The sequence below is a fragment of the Epinephelus lanceolatus genome, chromosome 12 (genome assembly GCF_041903045.1).
Source record: "Epinephelus lanceolatus isolate andai-2023 chromosome 12, ASM4190304v1, whole genome shotgun sequence".
In the NCBI taxonomy this organism is placed as follows: Eukaryota; Metazoa; Chordata; class Actinopteri; order Perciformes; family Serranidae; genus Epinephelus; species Epinephelus lanceolatus.
The window spans coordinates 12,232,558-12,255,438 of record NC_135745.1 but is presented as its reverse complement, the minus strand read 5'-3'; the positions used below and the strand labels follow the sequence as shown (position 1 = coordinate 12,255,438).

General features: G+C 40.1%; 1 protein-coding gene across 1 annotated transcript in view; it reads left to right on the top strand.

The window, feature by feature from the left end:
• vipr2 (vasoactive intestinal peptide receptor 2) overlaps positions 1-22,881 on the top strand; it is a 107,128-nt gene that overhangs the window by 46,488 nt on the left and 37,759 nt on the right. Inside the window, exons 4-5 of the mRNA XM_033650148.2 lie at positions 2,182-2,273; positions 15,610-15,707. Coding sequence (XP_033506039.1) covers positions 2,182-2,273; positions 15,610-15,707 — 190 coding nt within the window. The remainder of the gene's footprint in view (positions 1-2,181; positions 2,274-15,609; positions 15,708-22,881) is intronic.

Below are 22,881 nucleotides of genomic sequence, written 5' to 3'. Positions count from 1 at the left end.
TTAAGTTTAGGAATGGTAAGTTACGTAGGTTAGGTTTAGGAATGTAAAGTTACATAGATTAAGTTTAGGAATGGTAAGTTACGTAGGTTAGGTTTAAGAATGTAAAGTTACTTAGATTGGGTTTAGAAATGTAAAGTTACGTAGATTAGGTTTAGGAATGTTAAATCACGTAGATTAGGTTTAGGAAAACAATCATGGTTGGGCGTCGCACATTACGTACTTAATGTAAATTTATATAGTTTAGGTTTAGGTAAAGTAACATGGTGACAACATACCTAATATAACTCAAAGTTCACTTGGTTTCACACAAGTCATGAACACCAGACTCTAGTTCTTCATACGACTTGCTTCTTTAGGTTACTTCCCCAGTGCATTGGTTTTGTTATTGCTGCCTTTGTGATTACATGGGTAGTATACAAATTACTGGCCCATGATTACATGGGTTATATACAGATTGTGGTGCATTACTTTTTGTAGGTATACAAATGAACAGTACATACTAACAGCCTGAAAATATCCAGTTCTTTCACAAAATGTCCAAGGTACAAGCCTCTGGACATGAAAACTGAAGGAAGACTATGTCTCCCAAGGTGCATCCTAGTAAGATACCTCCAATCACTGAGCATGAAATACTGTTGTGTTTGCTGATAACGGAGGGCCAAAGAAGCTAAAGAACGTTTTTGTTGAAACGAGACACCTTCTAGAAAAGTTTCTCAGTTTCCAGCCACAATACTGGTGAGAGATATTCCAAGAATCTACAGACAAAGGATGGCAAAGGTGGGTTTTGAACCCATGTCTCCACAGACTGGGGCTTAAATCCCATGCCTTAGACCACTCGGCCACACTACCACCAAGTTCACATGGTTCTGAGCACCAGTTTCCTGGGGAAAGTCCTCTGGGGGCAATTCTTGCATTTTGCGACCCATCCACCACCCAAACCTGTCTCCTTACAGGACTGCTTCCTTTTTTACTCCTGTCAGCACGTTCATCACATGATCATAGCCTTCCTAAATACGTGGTTTTTATGTAAATAACTGGGATATTTATGAATTTTGGTGCATTACTTTTTCTAGAAAAACGTACCAATAGTGCATTAAAACAGCCTGTGTTTGTCATGATCTTCCATAAAGTTATATACTGTGTAATTATCAGGAAAACCCCCATGCTGTTACATTCAAGACTTGACATATACTTCCAGAATCCACGTCTTCTAAAGCTTTGTCACTCGATGCTGTAGAAAGTTCTGGGCAAGCATTTTGCTGTTTTGCTTCCTATGGGATGTCACAACAGGGTTAACACAGCTCAGTACTGCTCTGGCAACAGTGTTAACATTACTGCTGGCACACCCACATATAAATCACTGTTAGCCATTAAAAACTTCTCTTAGCTTCAGCTGTGTTTACCTTGCTGTGACACTGTGAAGAGGGTTTGTTAAGAGTGTAGTGAGGCAGAAGCGCGGTGATGTTATTTCCAGTCAGTAAGCAAGAGATGCTTCTTGCTTTTTACACAGCATGCTGGGAATTTCCATGAGGGATCAACTTCCAGTGCACTGCAGCAATTTTGGCATTGGGACACCCAGAAAATGTCCCTCAGGAGCTGACTGCCTTCTGGACGTAGCGCTCATTTGAATTCACACCGGATGATACTGAGCTTCACTTTACCATGGGGTGTTTTGAGTAACACTTTGTTACTCTACTATTCAAAATACACTGAATATCCATGGAATGTCCTACCTTGTCCAGTTGTAAAAAAAAAAAAAAAAAAAAAAATCAGCGACTCTGAAATATCCCAAAACACTCAGGAGTCACGACACAGTCCACTGCTGCAAATGTATTTTTTTCTTTATTGCGTAATGAAAATTACACTGTTTAAATCCAAAGTGGCTTTTCGTCAGGTACAGAGGACTCAAACCAATTCCAATATTCTCAGTCTCACCCACATATGTAGTTACAGCCAAACATTTCTTAGACATAACATTTATTAGTTTATGTTTCTGAAACAAGGACCATTGGACTAGACTGAATCTAGTACCTACCAAGCTTTACACCTAGCCTACACTTTTGGTTATTGGTCTTGTGTCTGTTTTTATTCTCTCACATCATAGGTTTAGAAACAGAGGCCATCAGTTAGTGCGGAGGTGAAGAGTGGAGATAATGTACTGCATTTATTTGTCTCTCACAGGTAACATTAGCAGGAACTGCACATCATCGGGATGGTCGGAGGTTTTCCCAAACATCACCAGTGTGTGTGGGGCGGACACGAGCCAGGATAAGGTACAGCCAACATCTGCACAGTGGTCTTCTGCTTTTCCTTATGTCGTCATTGCCGTAAATGTCACCTGAACACTAATTGTTATGGAAAGTTTAGAGGTGACCGAGACAATCACCTGTCAGAGCTGCCGACCAATGGTCTCCTCATCCTGGCACGCAGCAATTTGCATACATGCAAAGACACCTTGCGCACATCCACATTCACAATCACGAAAAAGACACTTTGTCAACAAAATATGACCACAGTTGTAATACTAATGAAATGTGACTGTGCAGCAGGGAAAGGAGCTGCAACATATCATGGACCATTAGTGGCCTGTTACTGATGAAGCCCGTAGGGTCGGCTGTTAATTAACATGAAAAAGGGCTGCATCTTTAAAGGTCAATATGCCCAGCGGAAGAGTGATATATGTTTAAATGTGAGCAATGTGCATGTATGTGTGTGTGCTCCCCTGCCTTGGTCACCATTAGCTCTAGGATAGGAGCAATTTAGTTTCACTAAGTGTTTTCATTTTGTCACAGAATGTCTGTATAACAGCAGGCATGGATCCGGGCAGGACATTTTCAGGTCAGAACTACCAATAAAACATTTAATAAGCTTCTCATTGGTTAACAGGTCAAACAAGTCAGCTACATCACTTTAGTAAATAGGGATGGGCAGCACAAGCAAAAACACTATTCGAAAACTGTGGCAACTATTCGACAATCTTTCGAATAATTGCCCCCGCCCCCCCGGAGCCACGCACAAAGAGATCCATTCATCATGAAATGCCCGAACATACTCGGGCGGAACGGACACGGAACGGACTCCACAGAGGCAAGCCCTGAGTGCGCAAAGCTCAGATTTTCCGACTGTACGGACTCCGCTCCATGCACCAGTGACTGCTCGGCATGTATTTTTCACATTGCAGGGATTTTTCACGGACATTTTTACAGGAAACTACAACACGGAAGTGCGCTCGACTATGGAAGCCCGAATGACTGCGGACATTCCTCGCGGAGTCCGTTCCGCTTATAGTACGCCCGAGTATGTTCGGGCCTGTAGTCTCTGCATGTTTCTCCTGTTTGTAGAAGAGCATCAAGCTAGCTGGTAGCCCATCTCACACCGCTGTAGCAATCCTGTACTGCCCTCGTGTGGTTAGGAGCTGAATTGCATGTCAAATAAAGGGGGGAAATAAGACAGCGAATAGTAATAGTCGCATTAAAAAATCGATTTTTCAAAAATAAAACGACTATTCGAAATTCGAAAATCGTGACTCATCCCTATTAGTAAACCATACGTTGACTGATAGATCGATTACGTATGTAGTGACAACAAAAATATGTTTATATATCACTGAAGCCTTTTTCAAACATGATTTTTTTAATGACCAGTGCGACCCCTCCTCTCACAGTGAATACGTTTCCACATCAAATGAATCATTTAACAACATCAGAGAGCGAAGCCTGCTGCATATTTTATTATGCCTGACTTGCACAAGCACTGAATTACTGGACATTCAGTTGGCACTCTCGTTTAATTCCTATCAGCTCACATTCTATATGGAAAGCATTTTTGGTGGATATTCTTTTATTTATCCATGCAGTTAGACATGAATGAAAATTAAAACTGTAGGAAGAGATTGTTCATCTTCTGTCCGGACCACACCATGAGAAAAGAATAGTTGAACTGATCTGATAGCAATCTCCTCCACAAAATGAGATGGATTTATTACAAGTTGTCTTAGAAGACACATTTCTCTCTCCCACACTCTCTGCATGTTAAACGTGTATGCTGCTGCAGTCCATATGTTAATCTGGCAGTATTTTATTCAGACTTGTGTGGCACTGAAGTGGTACGGAAATGTTCAGTGCTTATTCAGACATGAAACAGACAGCAGCAAATGTATTTTTAAACAAATGGAATGCTGGATTAGATTCTTTTATCAGCATAGTGACATCACAACCCAATATTTATTTAATACTGAACATATCTGCAAAATGTTCATTGTCAGCATGATTGATTTGTTTTCCTGTGGCAACAAAAGCATTATTAACATTTCTATGGTTATTGTTTGGCAACTCAAAGCCCCTCTTTGCTTTCTTGCCGAAAGCAAGATGAGGAGACTGACACCGCTCTCATATTTCACTCCAATGTACGGTAAATAAGAAGCTAAAGCCACCAGGAGATGCTTAGCTTAGTGTAAAGAGTTAAAGCAGGGGGAAACAGATAGATTGGGTCTGTCCTAAGGTTACAACATCTGCCTACCAGCATCTTTAAATATCAGAATCTTGACATAAAAAACCTGACACTTGCAGTTTAGATTTCAAACATGCAGGTTAACATTGGTTTAGTGATATTCAGGTTGAAAAAAACGCCTGGGATTTTAACTACACAGTGAAAAATAACAATTTAAATACTGCTGAAACAATCATTATACAAAAAACTCTTTCTTTGCAACCAAGCTTTTGCTTTTGCAATTGCTTTCCAAGTATAGCGATGTCTCACACATCCCCATACTAAGGATAAACACAAAGTATAATACATATTGTGGGGCCATACTCAAACTTTGCATGTTTATGTTGTTTTGTCTAGTTTGTTGGGTGCGCTGTGATTCCTCTTACACCCAAACAGTTTGGGGAAGCAGGAGAAAGTTTTCGGCGAGGAGAATGTTTGTCCTTGTTCGGCCTGGTCGGTGATAATTGCTGCTCCCTTCCCCTTTCACTGCTGAGGTTCATTCTGAATCACCCATTGTGCTTGTTAAACTAACTGTCTCACCATCTCTCCTCTGTCTCCTCATGTCTCACTCTTGGGTCTCTTTTACTTTCTCTTTCCATCTTTCTCATCTTTATCTGCTTTTCTTTATCCGGTCTCGCTCTCCTCGCAATACAATTCACCTGAAACATCCTGAATAATATTCCACATCTGTCAGATCAAAGTGGTCCACCTTCAGCCGTTGCATTTTTCAGGACAAAGGAAGAAACTATGCATTTATTTCTCGCAGACTCCTCATGTATTACTGAAAGCCTTCAACAGCCGTGTGAAAGGTTCAAAGGCCAAAACATGAATGAACTTAAGCTTTTAAAATTCAGACAAAAGGAAACGAAATAAGAAACTGCTTGGACAGACGTCTTGCTGCTCTGTTGATAAGTGGATTAGTTGACCTGAAATCAAAGGAGCTTCATGCTGTAAAGGAAGGCAATTCAAAACAAATGTTCTTTTCGTTTACTGCTGAAGGTTTAAAAGTGAAAAAATGCCAACTTTCATCTTAGAGCAGCAGACAGGGTATTTTTGAACTGTCAAGATGTAATGACTTCTTAATAATTAACATAGTTCATAGAATAAACCACAAGTAACTGAAGAATTAACAGAAATAAAAACTTAACATACTATGCAGGACTTTTTTCTAAAAGAACAAAAAACAATGTAGAGATTCATACAGAGGTTATCCCTCTCAATCATAACTTATGACCCATTAGAAGTGTGTGGCAGTGTATTTATCTGCAGAGACTCTGTCTTCTGCCTGTATTATTGTATTTTCTTCTAATTTTGTTGTATTCGGACATTCCTGGGCGCAGCGCTCATGTGAAGTCAGGGGGAAAAGGGTAGGCGTCATGTGCCAGACCATAAGCAGCACACATCTAAGAGATAGCTGAGAAAATCACAGCACCGAAAAAAGACAAATATAGTGAGGCAAAATGACAGTTGGACAAAGATCGTTCCAAAACAGAGTCAGGTGTGAATCTGTGGTTGACTTTACTTTCGCTTGCGATTCTTTTTACAAACAGTAGCCAGCAATTTCTGGCTACTGTTTGTAAAACAGAAAATCTGCAGTTCCTTGAATGCCCAGTCAGGCTGGCCCCAAGAGCATGTCAGTCCCTATAGACTCCCGTGTTAAAAATGCCAAAATTTACAGCAGAAATAAACATGTTTTTTTATATAACTCACCCGTTTAAATGTTATTAAAGGGAAATTTCGGTTTATTTCAACCCGTCTCCTATCGTCCTAAATTTGTTTCAAGTGACTAGTGACATAGAAATAATAGTTAGCATGTTACCTGTTACCTTAGCCTAGATACAGCCGTAGCACAGGGCTGCCAAGTTTCAGAAAATGACAAGAGTGAGACTTTAGTGTCATGATGCGTTCGGAAAAAATTTGGCCTTTTTTAACATTGATTTGGCCTGTTTTAACGTCGATTTATACCTTAAGACTGATGTCCTCACCTCCATGCCAGCGGCTCTCCCTGCACTGTGGCCTCCTAATGCTAGTTTTACAGTGGTTCTCAAAGTGGATTCCAGGGACTCTGTGGGTTCCTTTAGGGGGGTCTAAATTGACCCTTACAAGGTCTGTAACTCTGACAGTGTACAAATGGGTCCATTTGGTTCCATTTGTACACTGTCAGAGTTAAGGATAGACCTTGAAATTTAGAATTTTGAGAAACACTGCTTTAGGGGGGTCTAAATTGATATTTACAAGTCTGTAACTCTGACACACACACACACACACACACACACACACACACACACACATTGAGACTAACATTAGAGTCTCTTTTTCAAGTGTGAACTGGCCAAGAGAAGAGGCAAATAAATGTTACACAGCTCTGCAACAAATACAGGACAATGATAGACTTATAGCAGCCTTAAAACAGTACATATTAACTAGGAAACTCAAGGAGAAACAGCGAATCAACAGTGAACAAAATTGGGTAGTTACCTACCGTCCGTCTTCTAGCAAGCAGGAGAACGTCGAGTGGGTTTTAAATGTCGGCGCTGTTGTGTGTGAAAGATAGTTAGAGACGCCAAGACCCGCCTTACGTTGCTTCTGATTGGTTTATATTGCGTGGTGCCTTCCGTGGTTGGTTAGATTTAGGCACAAAGGACTGATGGATTGGTCTGGGATTGGTTATCTCGGTCAGTCAATCAGAGTTACTCGAACTACGGCAAGCCACGAGGACCAAAGTTTATTATCATGAAAAAAATAAATATAGAGTATTGAATGGGGAAATATAAGCGTGAGAAATGTCAAGTGTGACGTGTGGTGTGAGAATGGGTCAAATTGCATGACTGTCACACTCAAAGCGTGACGCTTGGCAGCTCTGCGTAGCGTCAGACCTGTTAAAACATAAGTGAACGGGCATCCCTTCAAGTGCAAAGTTAGTCCACTAAACAAGCTTTTTTTCCACAAAGACCGCCTCATATCGTTAGGATAAATGTCAGAGAACATATAGAAAATGACATGTAAACGTGTTGTCTTACCTTACCGGTGTGCTGCCATGTTTGTTTACAATTTAGCTCTGCTTTCCAAAGGGCAGCCGAAATATCGCGAGAACAAGCAGCGATCTCAGAGCGTGCCTGAACAAGCAGCATCAGCTGGAAGGCAGAACCGGACAGTAGTCTTAACGGAGGAGGAGGAGAGAGAGAGGTGCAACAGGTAACGTAAGAGGATGAGAGGGGAGGAATGGCTGCCACAAGGCTGCATAGCTCTGGAGATTGGTGGTGTACCTGTGAATGCTGTGCCCCAGTGCCCACAGAAGAGGAATGCCTCTGTTGCAAGGAATGGGACCGGTTGCAGCCTTATTTTCAAGGTCTGGTTGTGACCGAGGATGAGACACCTCCACCTGGAGTAACGTTAGTATCCAGCTGGGCTTTATCTAGAGCTGGCGAGACATATTTCGGCTGCGCTTTGGAAAGCAGAGCTACAGGGATAAACAAACATGGCAGCACACCGGTAAGGTAAGACGACACGTTTACATGTCGTTTTATATATATATATATATATATATATATTCTCTGACATTTATCCTAACGATATGAGGCGGTCTCTGTGGAAAAAAAGCTTGTTTAGTGGACTAACTTTGCATTTGAAGGGATGCCCGTTCACTTACGTTTTAACAGGTCTGACGCTACAGCTGTATCTAGGCTAACGGCTAACATGTTAACTATTATTTCTATGTCACTAGTCACTTGAAACAAATTTAGGACGATGGGAGACGGGTTGAAATAAACCGAAATTTCCCTTTAAGGCTTAAAATTAAGCATATTTGAGGGTGGGGCTACTTGAGTGACAGTCTGCCAAGCGCTGCTACAGTCCGTGAGCTCCACCCTCTTATCCAAATTTGGACACTTCTTGCTCCAAAAATCCAAGACGGCGATGGCCGAAATGCTGCACTTGAGGCTTCAAGACAGGGGTCCACAAACAAATGGGTGACGAGTGACGTCACAGTAACTACGTCCATTATTTTTATACAGTTTATGGCACGTATGTGCTCAAAAGTGACAAATCACTGTTTGGTTTAACACAGTCTGGCTCCCAAACTCAGCTGCAGATGAGAGCTCCTGTGTTTCACAAACAAGTAGTTGGAAAATTATTTAAATTTATGTGCAGTCAGAAATCCTTTTTGCATTTTCTGGTTGCATGTTGTTGCATATTTGCATCTTATCAGGAATGTAGTCTGTGCAATCCCACCCCTCTGACAAAATAGGAACCTCGATAAACTATTTTTCATATTATATTTAAAGCTGCCCTTTGCTCAAAAATATTTCTCTTCTTGTTTCTCCACTTGGATGTTTGAGCTTCTCTTTGCTGAATAATGTACATGTAGAGTTTGTTTTTGCATTCATCTTCTGGAGAAGGAAGTTTGTCTGTGCTTCCCTTAAATCCTAAGGCAAGCCCAATTTTGTGACATCATGACTAAGCCCCTTCTAATGCACTGCAAACCTCAAATTGTCCAGACATTACCTGGATGAATTGCATGTGTAAACACAAATGTACGGATCAGGTGGATCGGACCTTAAACAAATTTTATCTTGCCAGCTCCCCGGTACAAGGTCCATGTAAAGTCTGTTTGAGCCCATGTGTGAAAAGAGAAGGTAATTGTTTGGAGAATTTATAGCAAGAGAGTGGGCGTGTTGATGACATTTCTATCATGCAGCTTGTATGAAAACTCCTCTGTGCAGATGATATTTGGCATGTACCTCACGACAAGGAGTGATATCACGCTCATTTATAGTGTGTGGGGGTTTATTGAACTTTAACCTGTTGGTGCAATTGAAATTATAATTAAGTGATAACATTTATTAAAATGATCCTAAAAGGCAGAGAATTCACTCTGCATATTAACCTGGTGCTGCTCTGGCCCTCATGTTAATCTAAAACAATTCGATTCAGACATGTGCCACCTTCAAAGTGTTACAGAAATTTTACAGGTTGCATTAAAGTGTAGATAAAAATGACTCTTATTCAGACATGAAAGCAATATGTGAAGTTTCCAGTGATCGTCTTAAAGGAGCAATGTACACACTCTGACAGAGGATGTGTTCAGACAAATTGTGTGCGTGATCTGAGGAGGGGCGATGATAAATGCGTTGGGCCACTCTCTATCTCTCTTTCTTGCACACATTCACACATGCACACACACAGAATTGGACCTGTCCTTTTAAACTGAATGTGTACTTGACATCACACATGCTTTAGCTCCTCGTCAAACAAACATGCTCACAATAAATGAAGGAAATCAAACACATGACACCTTTGTCTGAGGAAGCAAGATAACTGGACACACACATATGCACACGTGCACACACACACAGATGGCATTTATTAGCAAATTTCAATCTCTTTGTTTCTGTTTCAAACAGGAAATTATCTGTTCTTTAGCTCTTGATGGCAGAAAGTTTTCTCAGCAGCTGAACACTTTGTCTCTTTTCATCCTTCAACACTTAGAGTATAATGAGCCCCAATATGATGCAAACCTTCATTCATAGCACAAAGGCCTTATTGCATCACATTCATGTTGAAGCACAAGTTATACATATTTCATGTCTTGGTGAAGTCCGAAAGGAAAGTTCCACATAAGAGAGCAGAAGTCAACTGATTCTGCTTTATTTACATTTTTCCATCCTCTTAATCAATATTTTCATACAGTTTAGTCTCGGCAGTGCTATGTTTTGGATTTTTTTTTTCTGGTCAGTTATTTTAGGAATTTTGCTGTTGTTTTTGTTGTAAATATTTAGATTCCGTTCCTATAATTCTTCTGTATTTTTGCATGGCTTTCTGAGACACAAAGCAACTGTTTGGTGTCTGCTCTTTATTGGAAAAGAAACTATTGTTAAATAATTTTGAAATGAAACTGTTGTTAAATAATTTTGCCGTCATGGCCCCGAGGCTCTGGAATTCTCTGCCTGAGGAGATTAGGCTGGCTAGCACATTACCGTCTTTAAATCATTGCTTAAAATATATGTTTATAGGAAAGCTTTCCCTTTAAATGCCTGATTTGTAATTTTTGATTTATAACTTAAGTGTTTTATTTTTGCCCCAGTTCACACTTTTTTTCTTAGCTCTTAACATATTTTTCAAATATTCTATTGTTATTGTCGTCTTGAATAATAATAATTATTATTATTATTATTGTTATACTATAAAAGAAGAAATTGTAATTTAAATCTTTGTAAACAAAGCAAAACAGACACTTGTTTTTCTTGGTGAGCTTTTAATTTCATTAGTATCTTGAGTATCTTGGTTATTTGGTTAGATTTTTGTCTGCCCAGGAGTATGGTCATCTATTACTAATTTTTTCAAGACAGTAGCTAAATTGGAGAAAAGAACGTTAAATCATCTCTCAGTGTTGGACTGTCTGAACAGCCCAGTCACCATTAGAAAATGTTGGCATTAAACATTTCTGCGACCCACATATCAGTTAGATTTGTGCATTTCACTGTATTATCATCTCTGAAGTAACATAGTATAGGAGCTGACTCTGTCATCTGGAGGTGGAGGGGATGGTGGATGGCGAGATGCCTGCCAAGCTGTTTCAAAACCAATTAACAACAAAACAGGGTGTTTTTTTAGTCACCTGTCTGAGTTTTTTGCCACATTGCTGCCTTTCCAGCCAGGATAGTGCTAAGAAAACCAAGCATTCATGATCTTTCCCTCAACTTAGCCAATGCCAACACTTTTTCTGGTAACTGAGTTGTGTCTGAATCATCTTTTATTTTCTGGATAAAAGGGATCTGACCTGCTTAGTTGGTGGCACCGCATTACAAGACATTTCACAATACAGACTGGAAACAGTACAGCAGGTCACAGAGAGTGCAGGCCAGATGTACTCTAGGGCAAAAGCTTCCTAACTCACAGTAAGTGACAAACACAGTAGTGTCATAAAGTGATACAAAGAACAAATCAGTCTTAGGTCTGAACGTTCTCATTTTTTGAAGCTCTATTTCTGTGTCTGATGGTTTTGTGAAATATTTGATCTGTTCCTTAAACACAACTCAGTGTTCAGTTTCAGTTTTTAGCCACACTAGCAGAGTAGCCAGGGGTGAAAGTAGATTGAAGTTCTTGCTGGTACTACTACTACTCCAACATTCATAGCCTTATATTGTTCTCCTCCTGCCCCCTTATTCCTAAATCCCTCAACACACCACTTTGCTCCACACCAAAGTAGCTCAACAACTAAGTTTGTACATACAGTCATGGTCCCCAGAGGATGAATATAAAATAATTTGGAGTTTGCTTGAAGTTTAGTCTAGCGCCATCATCAGGTCCAGGTTTGAATTTTTCCATTACTTTGGCTTATGACCAGATACCTGCAATACTAACATATCCATCAGCCCCAGTCAGACTTTATGTTCAGTGCTAATCATAAACACATTAGCATGCTAACATGATACAATGATGCCATTGAGAGCCTTAAAAAATATGTTAGCAAATATTTGATCACTTCTGATGGTCCCATCAAAACAAACAGGCCGTTTCTGCTGATAGCTCATTGATTTCCACTTTAGAATTCCTCTCTGCATTATCAGCAACAGCTTATTTGAGCAGAAAGTACAACAAATCAGGGAAGAAAGGTGCTGTTTTATTGTGCAGCTTCATGATGCAGCAAGATGATATTTTTCTAACTGAATCTTATGGATCCAGTCAGAAAAATATCATCTTGCGATGAAATAATTATTCTAGTAGAAGAATAGTAGGTCCATCCATCTCTGGAGGCATCCAGGAGGCATCCTGATCAGATGGCCAAACCACCTCAACTGGCGCCTTTCAATGCAAGACATCTGAGCCGACCCACCCTCTGGATGTCTGAGTCCCTCACCCTTTCTCTAAGGCTGAGCCCAGACACCCTCTGGAAGAAACTCATTTCAGAAACTTGTATCTACAATCTCATTCTTTCGGTCACCGCCCAGAACTCATGACCATAGGTGAGGTTGGGATGTAAATAGACCAGTAAATCAAGAGCTTTGCCTTCTGGCTCAGCTCCCTCTTCACCACAACTGTCTGGCGAAGCATCCGCATCACTGCAGACGCCATGTCAAACTGCCCATCCATCTCACGCTTCATTTCACCCTCACTTGTGAACAAGACCCAGAGATGCTGGAATTCCTTCGCTTGGGGCAGCACCTCAATCCAGAAGGGGCAATGCACCATTTTCCAGCAGAGAACCATGGCCTCAGATGGGGAGGTGATGACTCTCATCCCAGATGTTTCACACTTGCCTGCAAACTGCCCCAGTGCATGCTGGAGTTCATGTTGTGATAAAGCCATATCATCTGCCCCAAATCAGACCCCATTCTACCCCCAGCTGCGTCTTAAGATCTTGCCCATGACTATCACAAACAGAACTGTTGACAAGGCACAACCCTGGTGAAGGCCAACACCCACTGGAAATGTGTTGTGCTTTTGTGCTGAGTATGCGGACACAGCTCTCACTTTGGTTATACAAGGATCGGATGGCTCATAGAAACATCCCTGGTACCCTGTATTCCTGCAGTATCCCCTACAAGACTTCCCATTGGACGCGATCATAAGCTTTCTCTAAGTCCACAAAACACATGTAGACTGGATGGGCAAACTCCCATAAAGGAGGTATGACAGTACAAAAAAAGATATATCATCAAATCATGCAGATTTACATAATGACAGACATGTTTCAGTGGAGAACCTGATTTTTATATTGTCCTTGAAAGTGCTGCGGTATTTTGGTGTGAAATTAAACTTCTGCTATCATGCAAGTGCCTGTGTTTTGGCTCTTTGCTGTTGTGTAACTGCAGCTTCCTCCTGTTCACTTGTTTGGCTCGTTTTGGGTCACAAATGGTATGGCTGAATTGCCCATTGTACTTTCCTAACTCTCTCTCTGTTGCTCTTGTATTCCCGTGCTCTCCTGACCTCTCTCTTGCCATGTGTCACTACCTCCTCCGAAATCACCTCAGCCCAAAACAGTGAGCCTCACTGGCAGTGACATGAGCAAATATTGCCTAATTGGCATCAGCCCCATGAGATGTTTTATTCTTGATAACACTTGTGTTCTTACTTTTATATCCATTTAATTTGTTTTGTTGTTTTTGTGACAGTTCTTCACTTCAGATTTCCTCTTTATGTCAGAGTTGCTATACCTTTACAGTGTCCTTCCAGAGAGACATAGAACTATTAGTTGTATAATAACTCCACTGTAGAGAGAGGAGCTGCTAATAAATTGTTCACATCGTTAGAGGCTGACAGCAGAAACTCATACAAGCATCAACAGTGAGTGTGCAGAGAAGCCTCCACTGTTTATCTTAATTTATGTTAATAATTTGCATGGTTCTGTGGGTGTGGGTGTGGTAGTGTGAATTATTATTTGGGAGGTGGAATCTAAATCTAAATTCACTCTCTCTGTCAGTTTAGTTTGTCAATAATATTGGCTACACAACATCTAAATACAAACAAGAGTCAAGGACTAAAGGTATAAAGCATCTTACATTTCACTGCGCAACAGTGTTATAAAATGACAAATGAATGAACATTGTAAAGGCTGATGGCTGAGGCTGATGGGAATGTAAAGTGGGTTTACGAAGTGTTGGACAAATTAAAATGTCAACCTCATGGTGCAGCACAGAGGGAGCCGGACGTTGTAAACATTCAAGGCACAATGTAAACCTAGGGGCGTTTGAAGGCATGCTCCCCCAAAGAATTTTTTCCCATTTAGGGCAGCTACACACACTGTTTCTAAGCTGTTTGAGATAATAGAAAGCCTAAAAATCTGTACATCATTTGGAAAAAACATGACAGTTTTCCAACAAAGGAAAGAAAAAAAAAATCCTGTAGAGCCTACATCCTGTTTTGCATCTAACTGTTGTCTAACTGTCTTCATCATTCTGAAACCATAACACAACAAAGATTAAGGATGGCTTAAGCATCATTTATACTTCTGCATCAATTAATCGCAGTACCTATGGCGTAGGCTCTGCGTAGGTGCGTACCCTAGGCTTTAGACTGCACAGTAGCCTGATGTGGACCTCCTCAGAAATGTAACTACACATTGCAGTGACACAGACCTCCTGTTTGTTTTTGTTAGCTGAAAAAAAGAAAAGTCTGCTAGCCACTAGGCTAATTTATGCAATGTAAGATATCATAGACTTGTGCTAATAATGTTAACATGTTGTGGAGAAAGTGTGTCCAGCAAAAGACAAGTGTTTTATCAGTGAACCTTGTAAGTTATAATGAAGCCACTTTGTGCAATTTAGAATCAATCAAACCTTACAGCACTTCATAGAAACCCCACCACCAACCAGCATTTTGGATGATGTAACTGCAGAGTGACACAGACACGCCACCACACAAAGTACCAACAAAACAATAAATCAGCCTTTATTTTCACTCCTGATACCTAAAAAGAGGCAAAAATATGTGATGTTACTGTTTTTAAGTTGACTACCCTACATAACATATGTAGGGTAGGAACTGGGTGTAAAAAGCATTTCTAATCTTAAACCTATTTTTGTTATAATACTGTATGCTGGTGTAGAGTTCACAAAATGAATGTTTAGCTGACAAATCTGCTAGTTTTATATCCGTCCCATAATAATCTGGGCTGCACTAATTGCAAATCAAGGATCCCTAACAATGCCAAGTAAATGTAGGGAATAGCATAGTAGAATAAACAGCATGGGCATATATTATAGTCTTAATGACACAAGTTAATTGTATTTTAGAAACCTACCATACTGGGGGCTTTTGAGAAAACATTTATCTCCATAGTGGAGCTAGGGGAAACATTAAGGGAACAACAAAGTGATTACAATTCATCCTGAGGGGAGAATGAGTTAAGACAGTATAACCTCAATACCAAAACACAGCTGCTAGCCCTCTGCTAACTGAGTGCTCCTTCTTAACTGACCCGAGCACAGTATGGGCACAATAACCTGTAACTTCAGTCCCTGCTGTTTCTATAGCTTGACACTAAATTGAAAGTTCAAGGCTCAGTGAAATGTATAAATATCTTCCTCTGGACTGACACATGAGCTGGCTGAGTTATTGACACTGTTATGATAAAGATTGTACCAGTAACCCTGCTCCTTTTCTCTCTCTCTGCCTCTGCAGCTGGTCTTCTATGTGGTCGTGCAGACGCTGTACACTCTGGGTCACAGTCTGTCTTTGATCGCCCTCACCACAGGGAGTGCCATCCTCTGTCTGTTTCGGTAAGATCAAATATTACTCTATCATCACATGAAATAAAACCCCTGTGGTCTGTGTTGAGGCTGAGTCTTTAAAATACAAAACAGTAAAAAGATAACAACAACACCACCACCACCCCAGAAAACAAAAAAAAAAACATCCTCATTATTACTGATTAATTACTGCAGATGAGTGGCTGGTGGTAATTTCAAGCTCATCTTTTAGGTTTTTTCATGTTTTATTTCTTCATGTGCTGATTGACATTTCAGCTGAGTCTGAGGAAAAACTGTCAGTTTAATTAGATTTTAAATGAACAAGTGCTGGCAGTTAGCCAGATTCACAGATTTATCATTAATTGTCAGCAGATGTGTGTTTGTGTGTGTGACAGCCTCTCAGTTTACAGCTTAATTGGATTGGATTGGTTTTATTCAGCTTGCTAATTTGAATTACGTTGTGTTGATTGGAACTTTTTTTTCCCCCTTTGCTGAGCCATCAGGATTAGTTTCAAAAAGCCGTTGGGAGGTTTGACCAGATAAGTGAAGTTTCCTGACTGAACTAAGTAAATATGCATAAAACACATGAAAAGATATCATAACCAAGCGACATGAGAAAGATGTTTTAAGGGCTCAATTATCTCAAAACTTGACATCGTCCCTACGTACGCTAAAGAGGTTAAGTAAGGAAGTTTTATTTTCTTGTAATGACATCAGTCATTGAGATTCATTTAAGTGTATTTGTGTTTGATGATGATTAATCCTCTTATATAATCAAGATTAAAGCTCCTCTACACCATGGGTATCAAAATTTTACATATTCATGTGATGATGTATGTTCTGATGACAGACTAATAGACTGAAAGCTCAACAATAAAGTGAAACACTGTGCAGAAATCTTTTCCACCAGTTTGGACATATTGATGTTTCCAGCGCATTGCCAAGACCAAACTGGGTGGAGTAGTGTTTGTACTGCATCATAATGCTCTAATCCCTGAAATAAAGCGCATTCAATGTTAATAAACAGTAGTTACATATACTTTATCCACAAGTGACGCTTCCCAGGTTGTAAAGGTGTCACGTCATGTAAAATCTGTTAAGTTAATTCATGTTTATGTTTTAGGTTTATCATATCATGCCTTAGTTTAGTTTCATGTTTAGTCTTTCATTATCATGAGCACTTTTATGTTAAGTTAAAATCACTCATGTCTAGTCTCGTCTTTCACTTCCTGTTATATTTTGTACTCACCTTTTCCCTCTCATTTCAGACCCTCCCTTTGTGTGATTTTCCCGCCACTGTGACTGTCTCCCCGCTCCCTGATTGGTCTCACCTGTGTTCCCCCTACCTCATTATAAATAGTCCTTGTCTCCCTTTGTCTTGTGTCAATTCGTCTTGTCAGGTTGATCAGGAGAGTACTGTCTAGCGTCCGAGCCATCCATTCATGTTACCAGGTTTTCGTTTCAAGTTGTTGTTTTGTTTGCGAACCTTAGTACTGTTGTTTGATCCTCCAAGAGAGCGTTTTTTGTTAGTACCTTTTTCCTCCATTGAGAGTGTTTTTATTTTATGTGTTTTCAAGTAAAGATTTTTTTGTTAAACCTCACTACCGTCTCCAGAGTGTGCATCTGAGTCCCAGTCATTGGTGTGATGTTCACAACAAAGGGTGTGTAGACCTTCTGGCTGCAGGTTAAAATTAGGTTGCACTCAATCCAATGTAGTATTGACAGCTATATCACATGTGGATTGGAAATCTTTTTTCATAAAAGGAGACAGAAGAAGAAAGAGGAAGGAAAGATAATCTATAATAACTGAAGAAAATCCACAACACTAAAACACTCATAAAAAATTACACATTTTAGATGAGATTTTATTAAATGCAATTTATGAGATAGAAACCAGTTACCAAATTAAATCCAGTGAAAATTTAATAAATTTCAAATAAAGAAAAAAAAAAACAAGGACTGGCCAGCTCATTCAGTGTGAAAGTCCATGGTACAGGCAGGCAGTCAAAAAATGCACCGAGGCACTCTCACTGTAGTTAAAAATTCTTTATTGATACAAGGTCAAACCAACTTGTTTTGACTGTTGAGTCTTCATGTACAGATTTACAGATCTCTGTACACATTTGCAGATCTGTGTACAGATTTACAGATCATTGTACACATTTACAGATCGTTGTACACATTTACAGATTGCAATACACTTGCAAATCTGAATACAGATTTGTAGATTTTTGTACGCATTCACAAACTTTATTACGCTTTAACAAATTATTTTACACATGTACAAATCTGATTACGCACACACAGATTGAGATACGCATTTGCAGCTATTTAGCTACTATAATGGCCCCATAGAACTGCTATGCTTAAGTCTAAATTGTGTTTTAAAAGAAACTACTGACCTTTTCCTCTCTTACATCTCCAGCCATTTTTGTTGTTGTTAGAGTTGCAGGAATCCAGCAGTAGTGGCATCACAGGAGTGACGAATGTCCTGAATTAAATTTTTTACTTCAGTAGCAGTAAAATGTACTGAAAGTATCAAAGTAAAAAGTACTTGTTATGCAGAAGAATGGCTCTTGTCAGGGTTCAATCATTGGCTTCGTATTATACTACTGGATTATGTTTTAGATTTGTATTAATGTTTAAGCAGCATTTTATGTTGCAGCTAGTAGAAATTGTTTTAATATACTGTTACGTAGATTGACCTACAGCAGTGTACAATATCTATAAGTTCATCATAGGTTTTGTATAACTTTATCACAAAGTAACTGCCGTTATATAAATGTAGTGAAGTATAAAACACAGTTCCCTCTGAAATGTATGGAGTACAAGTATAAAATGGAAATACTCAAGTAAGGTTACTCCACTACTACTACTCCACCACTGTTATCCAGCATTTTTTTTAGCTGTTGGTGCATTCAATAGCATTAAAAAAAAATCAGAGTTGGTGTGTTGCTACTAGTGAGACCGGAGACGATGTATCTTAACTTCCTCCCTCTGAACAAAATGAAGCGAAAATGTCCTGGATATAGCTGCTGCCATTTTGGCTGGTCATACCCATACACCCACTGACTCAATCATGAACACACCAATTAACACAGGCAGCTGTCAGTCATGATGTAACATCCCCTTTTTATAGCATCAAATAATTAGTTAAAACCAAAGTTATCAGTGAACTCTCTGAACAGCTTCCGAAAATGACAGAATCCATCTTTGATGAAAATGTATTTATTGTTTTCTTTGATTTTTTTTAAATTAAGGGGACAATGGAAATGTTTTGGCTTCACTTGCTGTCATGCCGTCTATCCTTATTAGGGGGCCAAGCCCAAGGGGCCGAGGGAACGTGTATGCAAGCAGACGCGTTTCCTAGGACCAGCGGTGCTAGGAACCCTATTGTTTTTGTAAAGATTTTTATTTTTATTCTTCTGTAGGTAAAAGTGGTGCTGCAGGCTAAACCGTGCAAGGGAGAGCGGTGCAATTTGGAGGGGTGGTCCAGACCCCTGCACGTACCTCAGACGCAAAAAACTATGTATATCTGCCTGCAGGGGGCGCTATGACCTAAGCCAATGCGTTTTTGCCTATAGCTCCCACACCGTATGTCGCACATTCAAAAATCTTGTATCCCCAGCTTCCCTGAATAGAGCTGAATCACTTTGCCATAGGCCACGCCCACTTGCGCCTAGGAAGTTTTTTCGCAAAATCGCGAACCTACTTTTTTGAACTTCTCCTTGGGATTTTGTCCAATCTGTGTGAAACTTGACATATATACTCTTCTACTGGACCTGATCTAAAGTTATCAAAAGAATTTTATTCGGTCAAAAAATGCGCAAATTATTAACAAACAAACTTCTATAGCTAGCTATAAAAATGCAAACTGTTGGATATCTCGGTCAAACTAAATGCTATTAACACCAAATTTGAGATCATTGGTTGGCCTGAGACTGTGAGGGTATGAGCCGAATTTGGCGAATTTTGGCAACTAGGGGGCGCTACAAATATGGTAAGTTTATATCTCTTGAACGGCTGCACCGATTTCTACGAAATTCGGTTGGTATGATGTAGGGCCAATTCTGAGGTCACATCTTGAAGGTGCTCATGACTGGTCAATGTGGGCGTGGCTTATTACAAGATAAACAACAAACATCAATTTCAGCCAAACTATTACACTGAGGGCTTTGAAATTTTAAGGTTACATATAGAATAGGACACAGATCTTCCGTACCAAAAATTGCACATGTACTCCACTAGGTGGCGCTATAACGGATGCAAACGCGTTTTTGCCTGCAACTTACACATTTTAAATGACACTTTCACAAACATTATATCCATGTGTTCTCTGGATAGAGCTGGGTTTTCTGACACAGGCCCCGCCCACTTCTGCTGCACATTCTCTTTGCTAATTCGCCACATGTCCAAAACCTACTTTTTTGAACTCCTCCTACATTTTAAGTGCCACCTGCCTGAAACTTTGCACATAGAATCTCCAGATGTGTCTGATGAAAAGTTACCAAAAGAATTTTGGCACTCCAAAAAATGCGCTTGTTACAACCAAACAACCTTTTTTGCTAACTAAAAAAAAAATCCCACCAGGGATCAGTAGTCTCTGATTCTGATTACCAGGCTATACAGTATGTGTAACAAACTCTCATATCTTTGCTTAATGTAATACAAAAACAATTAGATTTACAAGAAAAAATCCCAAAGGTCCGACCTAGTATTTGAATCCCATTAGTCCGACCTCCCAAAAATCCGACCGCAGTAAAGTTACATTTCAGGGGGGACCAGGCAACTTCCCCCTTTCAGTAAACACAGAGCAGTGGTACCACTAAACAGCTGCAATGTCTCTATGCGCGTACTGTGAGAACAGTTGCGTTTATCTCATCGACGGGAAATCATATGTGATGTACATGCCCTTATTTGGATAACACATCCTGGTATTCCCCACACATGGGAAGATGTTTTAAGTAAGGGGGGGCCGGGCTGCCAACTGAATGAATGAATGAGTGACATCATTGTATTTTTTTTCCTGCTGTATAGCGCACCGCACATCGCCACTCACTAGGCTCACTTTTTTCCATAAGGAGGCCAACAGTAGAATTCACCACATGACAAAAGCAGACAAGAACTACCGTAGTTTAAGCGCTGTCCTTGGTGCTGAAGATGTCCCCGAGCCTGTTACAAGCAGCGGTTATAACAAAATCACTTTAAGCGCTGTCCTTGGTGCTGAAGATGCAAAAAAAAAACAAATGTCTATACTCCAAAACTCACTACCTCTGACATGACGAACCAAGACAGTGTACATAGATAAAAAAAAACAACATCAGCAGAAAAACAGAAGTCCTGCAAACCAACAGCAAGCGGCGATCACCATGGCCAAATAACGTCGCATATCTGTAACTAGAAAAGCACTTGGAGAGCGCAGACCTCCGCCAAGCAGCTCGGATTTCCTGCCATTTTATTATTTTATCCACTTCGCTTCAACCGATCACCACCAAAATTTTATCATCTGTTCCTTGTCCCATTATCGTCCTTTCCTGAAAATGTCATCAAAATCCGCTCAGAACTTTTTGAGTTATTTTGCAGACAAACAAACAAACAAACAGACAAACAAACAGACAAACAGACCAACGCTGGCGAAAACATAACCTCCTTGGCGGAAGTAATAAAGAAATAAAAACAAGATAGCTGTTGGTACCTAACGCTGTTGCTGCTGCAGCTACTATTAGGCTACTACTGTTATCCAAACTAAATTAAAGGAAGCAAAGATTGTTTAACCTATAATTCTGTCTAGCAAAGTTAAATATTTTCACCACCATTTTAGTTATGAAATAGCCTCACATATGATATTCAAGGTGCACACACACACAAGCAGGATCTCACACACATAAAACGTGACTGGAATTAATAAACAAGCAGTAAATGCACAGTGGGGGTTATTTGTTTTCTGTATTGGCGTGAGGCACTGTGTTAATTGAAGTGAATCGTCCGAGCCGGACGTATGTTAATTTGAGTTTGATTTAATTTAATTACACTAAAGTTGTTGAGTTAAACTAACCATATGAGTCCTTTTCGTTTTTATACAATTTATTGCTGCATTTTGAAAGCAAAAAGAGTTAAGTTTTTTGGGGGTTTCATATATCAGGGGTTTCAGCTTGGCACCGTGAACCTGTGCCTCGTGTGACCTGTAAAAGTAGCATTGTGACATAAGCCTCAGTTTCTGTTGTTGGCGAATTGTTACAAAGTGATGAATTCGCTGGTCAAGGCTAGGCAAAACGTTAGTACAGGTGAGATGACGGACAGATGGATGGTTTGTCTCTAACAAAATACTTTCTGTAGACGTGCTGCAAGAACAGATTAATGCTTAATATAGCCTACATCTGCAGCCAGAGCACATTACACTGTCAATAGGCTTTATGTGTGAGGAATACCAGAATGTGTTATCCAAATAAGGGCATGTACGTCACATATAGCAGATGGATGTGATTTCCCGTTGATGAGATAAACGCAACTGTCCTCACAGTCCGTACCAGCGCAGTGAGGGAGAAATGCACAGACTGCTTCATGTTGGAAGTGCTGTGGTCGGACTAACTGGCGGTCGGACTACTGGGTATGAAATCCGACAGTCGGAATAATGGCATTAAAATGGTCGGATTAGACATTATGGGACTAAAATGATAAAACTCGCTATAGACTTGCATGGTCGGATTAGGGGTAGTCGGAGTTATGAGTAGTCAGACCTATGGGAGGTCGCACTAACGCCTGGTCCCCACTGGTGAGTGGGGTGGCCAGTGGGGTGGCCAGCAAATTTATAGGGGGGGCCGTGGCCACCCCTGGCCACCCCCTGGTGGTGCCATTGGCTGTGTCAATGCATTGATCATACCTAAAAGAATGAGAGGGACTATATTTAAAACAGTGCTGTTGTTGGTCTGAACAAGACACTGATTTACATCATCAGGTGTGAAGACCATTCAGAGCTCACGAAATTAAAAGTTATGAATGAATTGTAAAAGCCAGTGCAGGGTCGTCAAAACTGGCATGATGTGTGTGTTTTAGCATTATAGACTTTTCCACATCAGTGAATTTATGGTAGTAATTGCACAATAAATATTATTGGCAAAAAAATAAGTAGGCAACGTCAATGTAAAAAGGGAGCTTTTCAAACACATCCTAAAATGAAACTAATTTTCCATAATCTGTGTATATT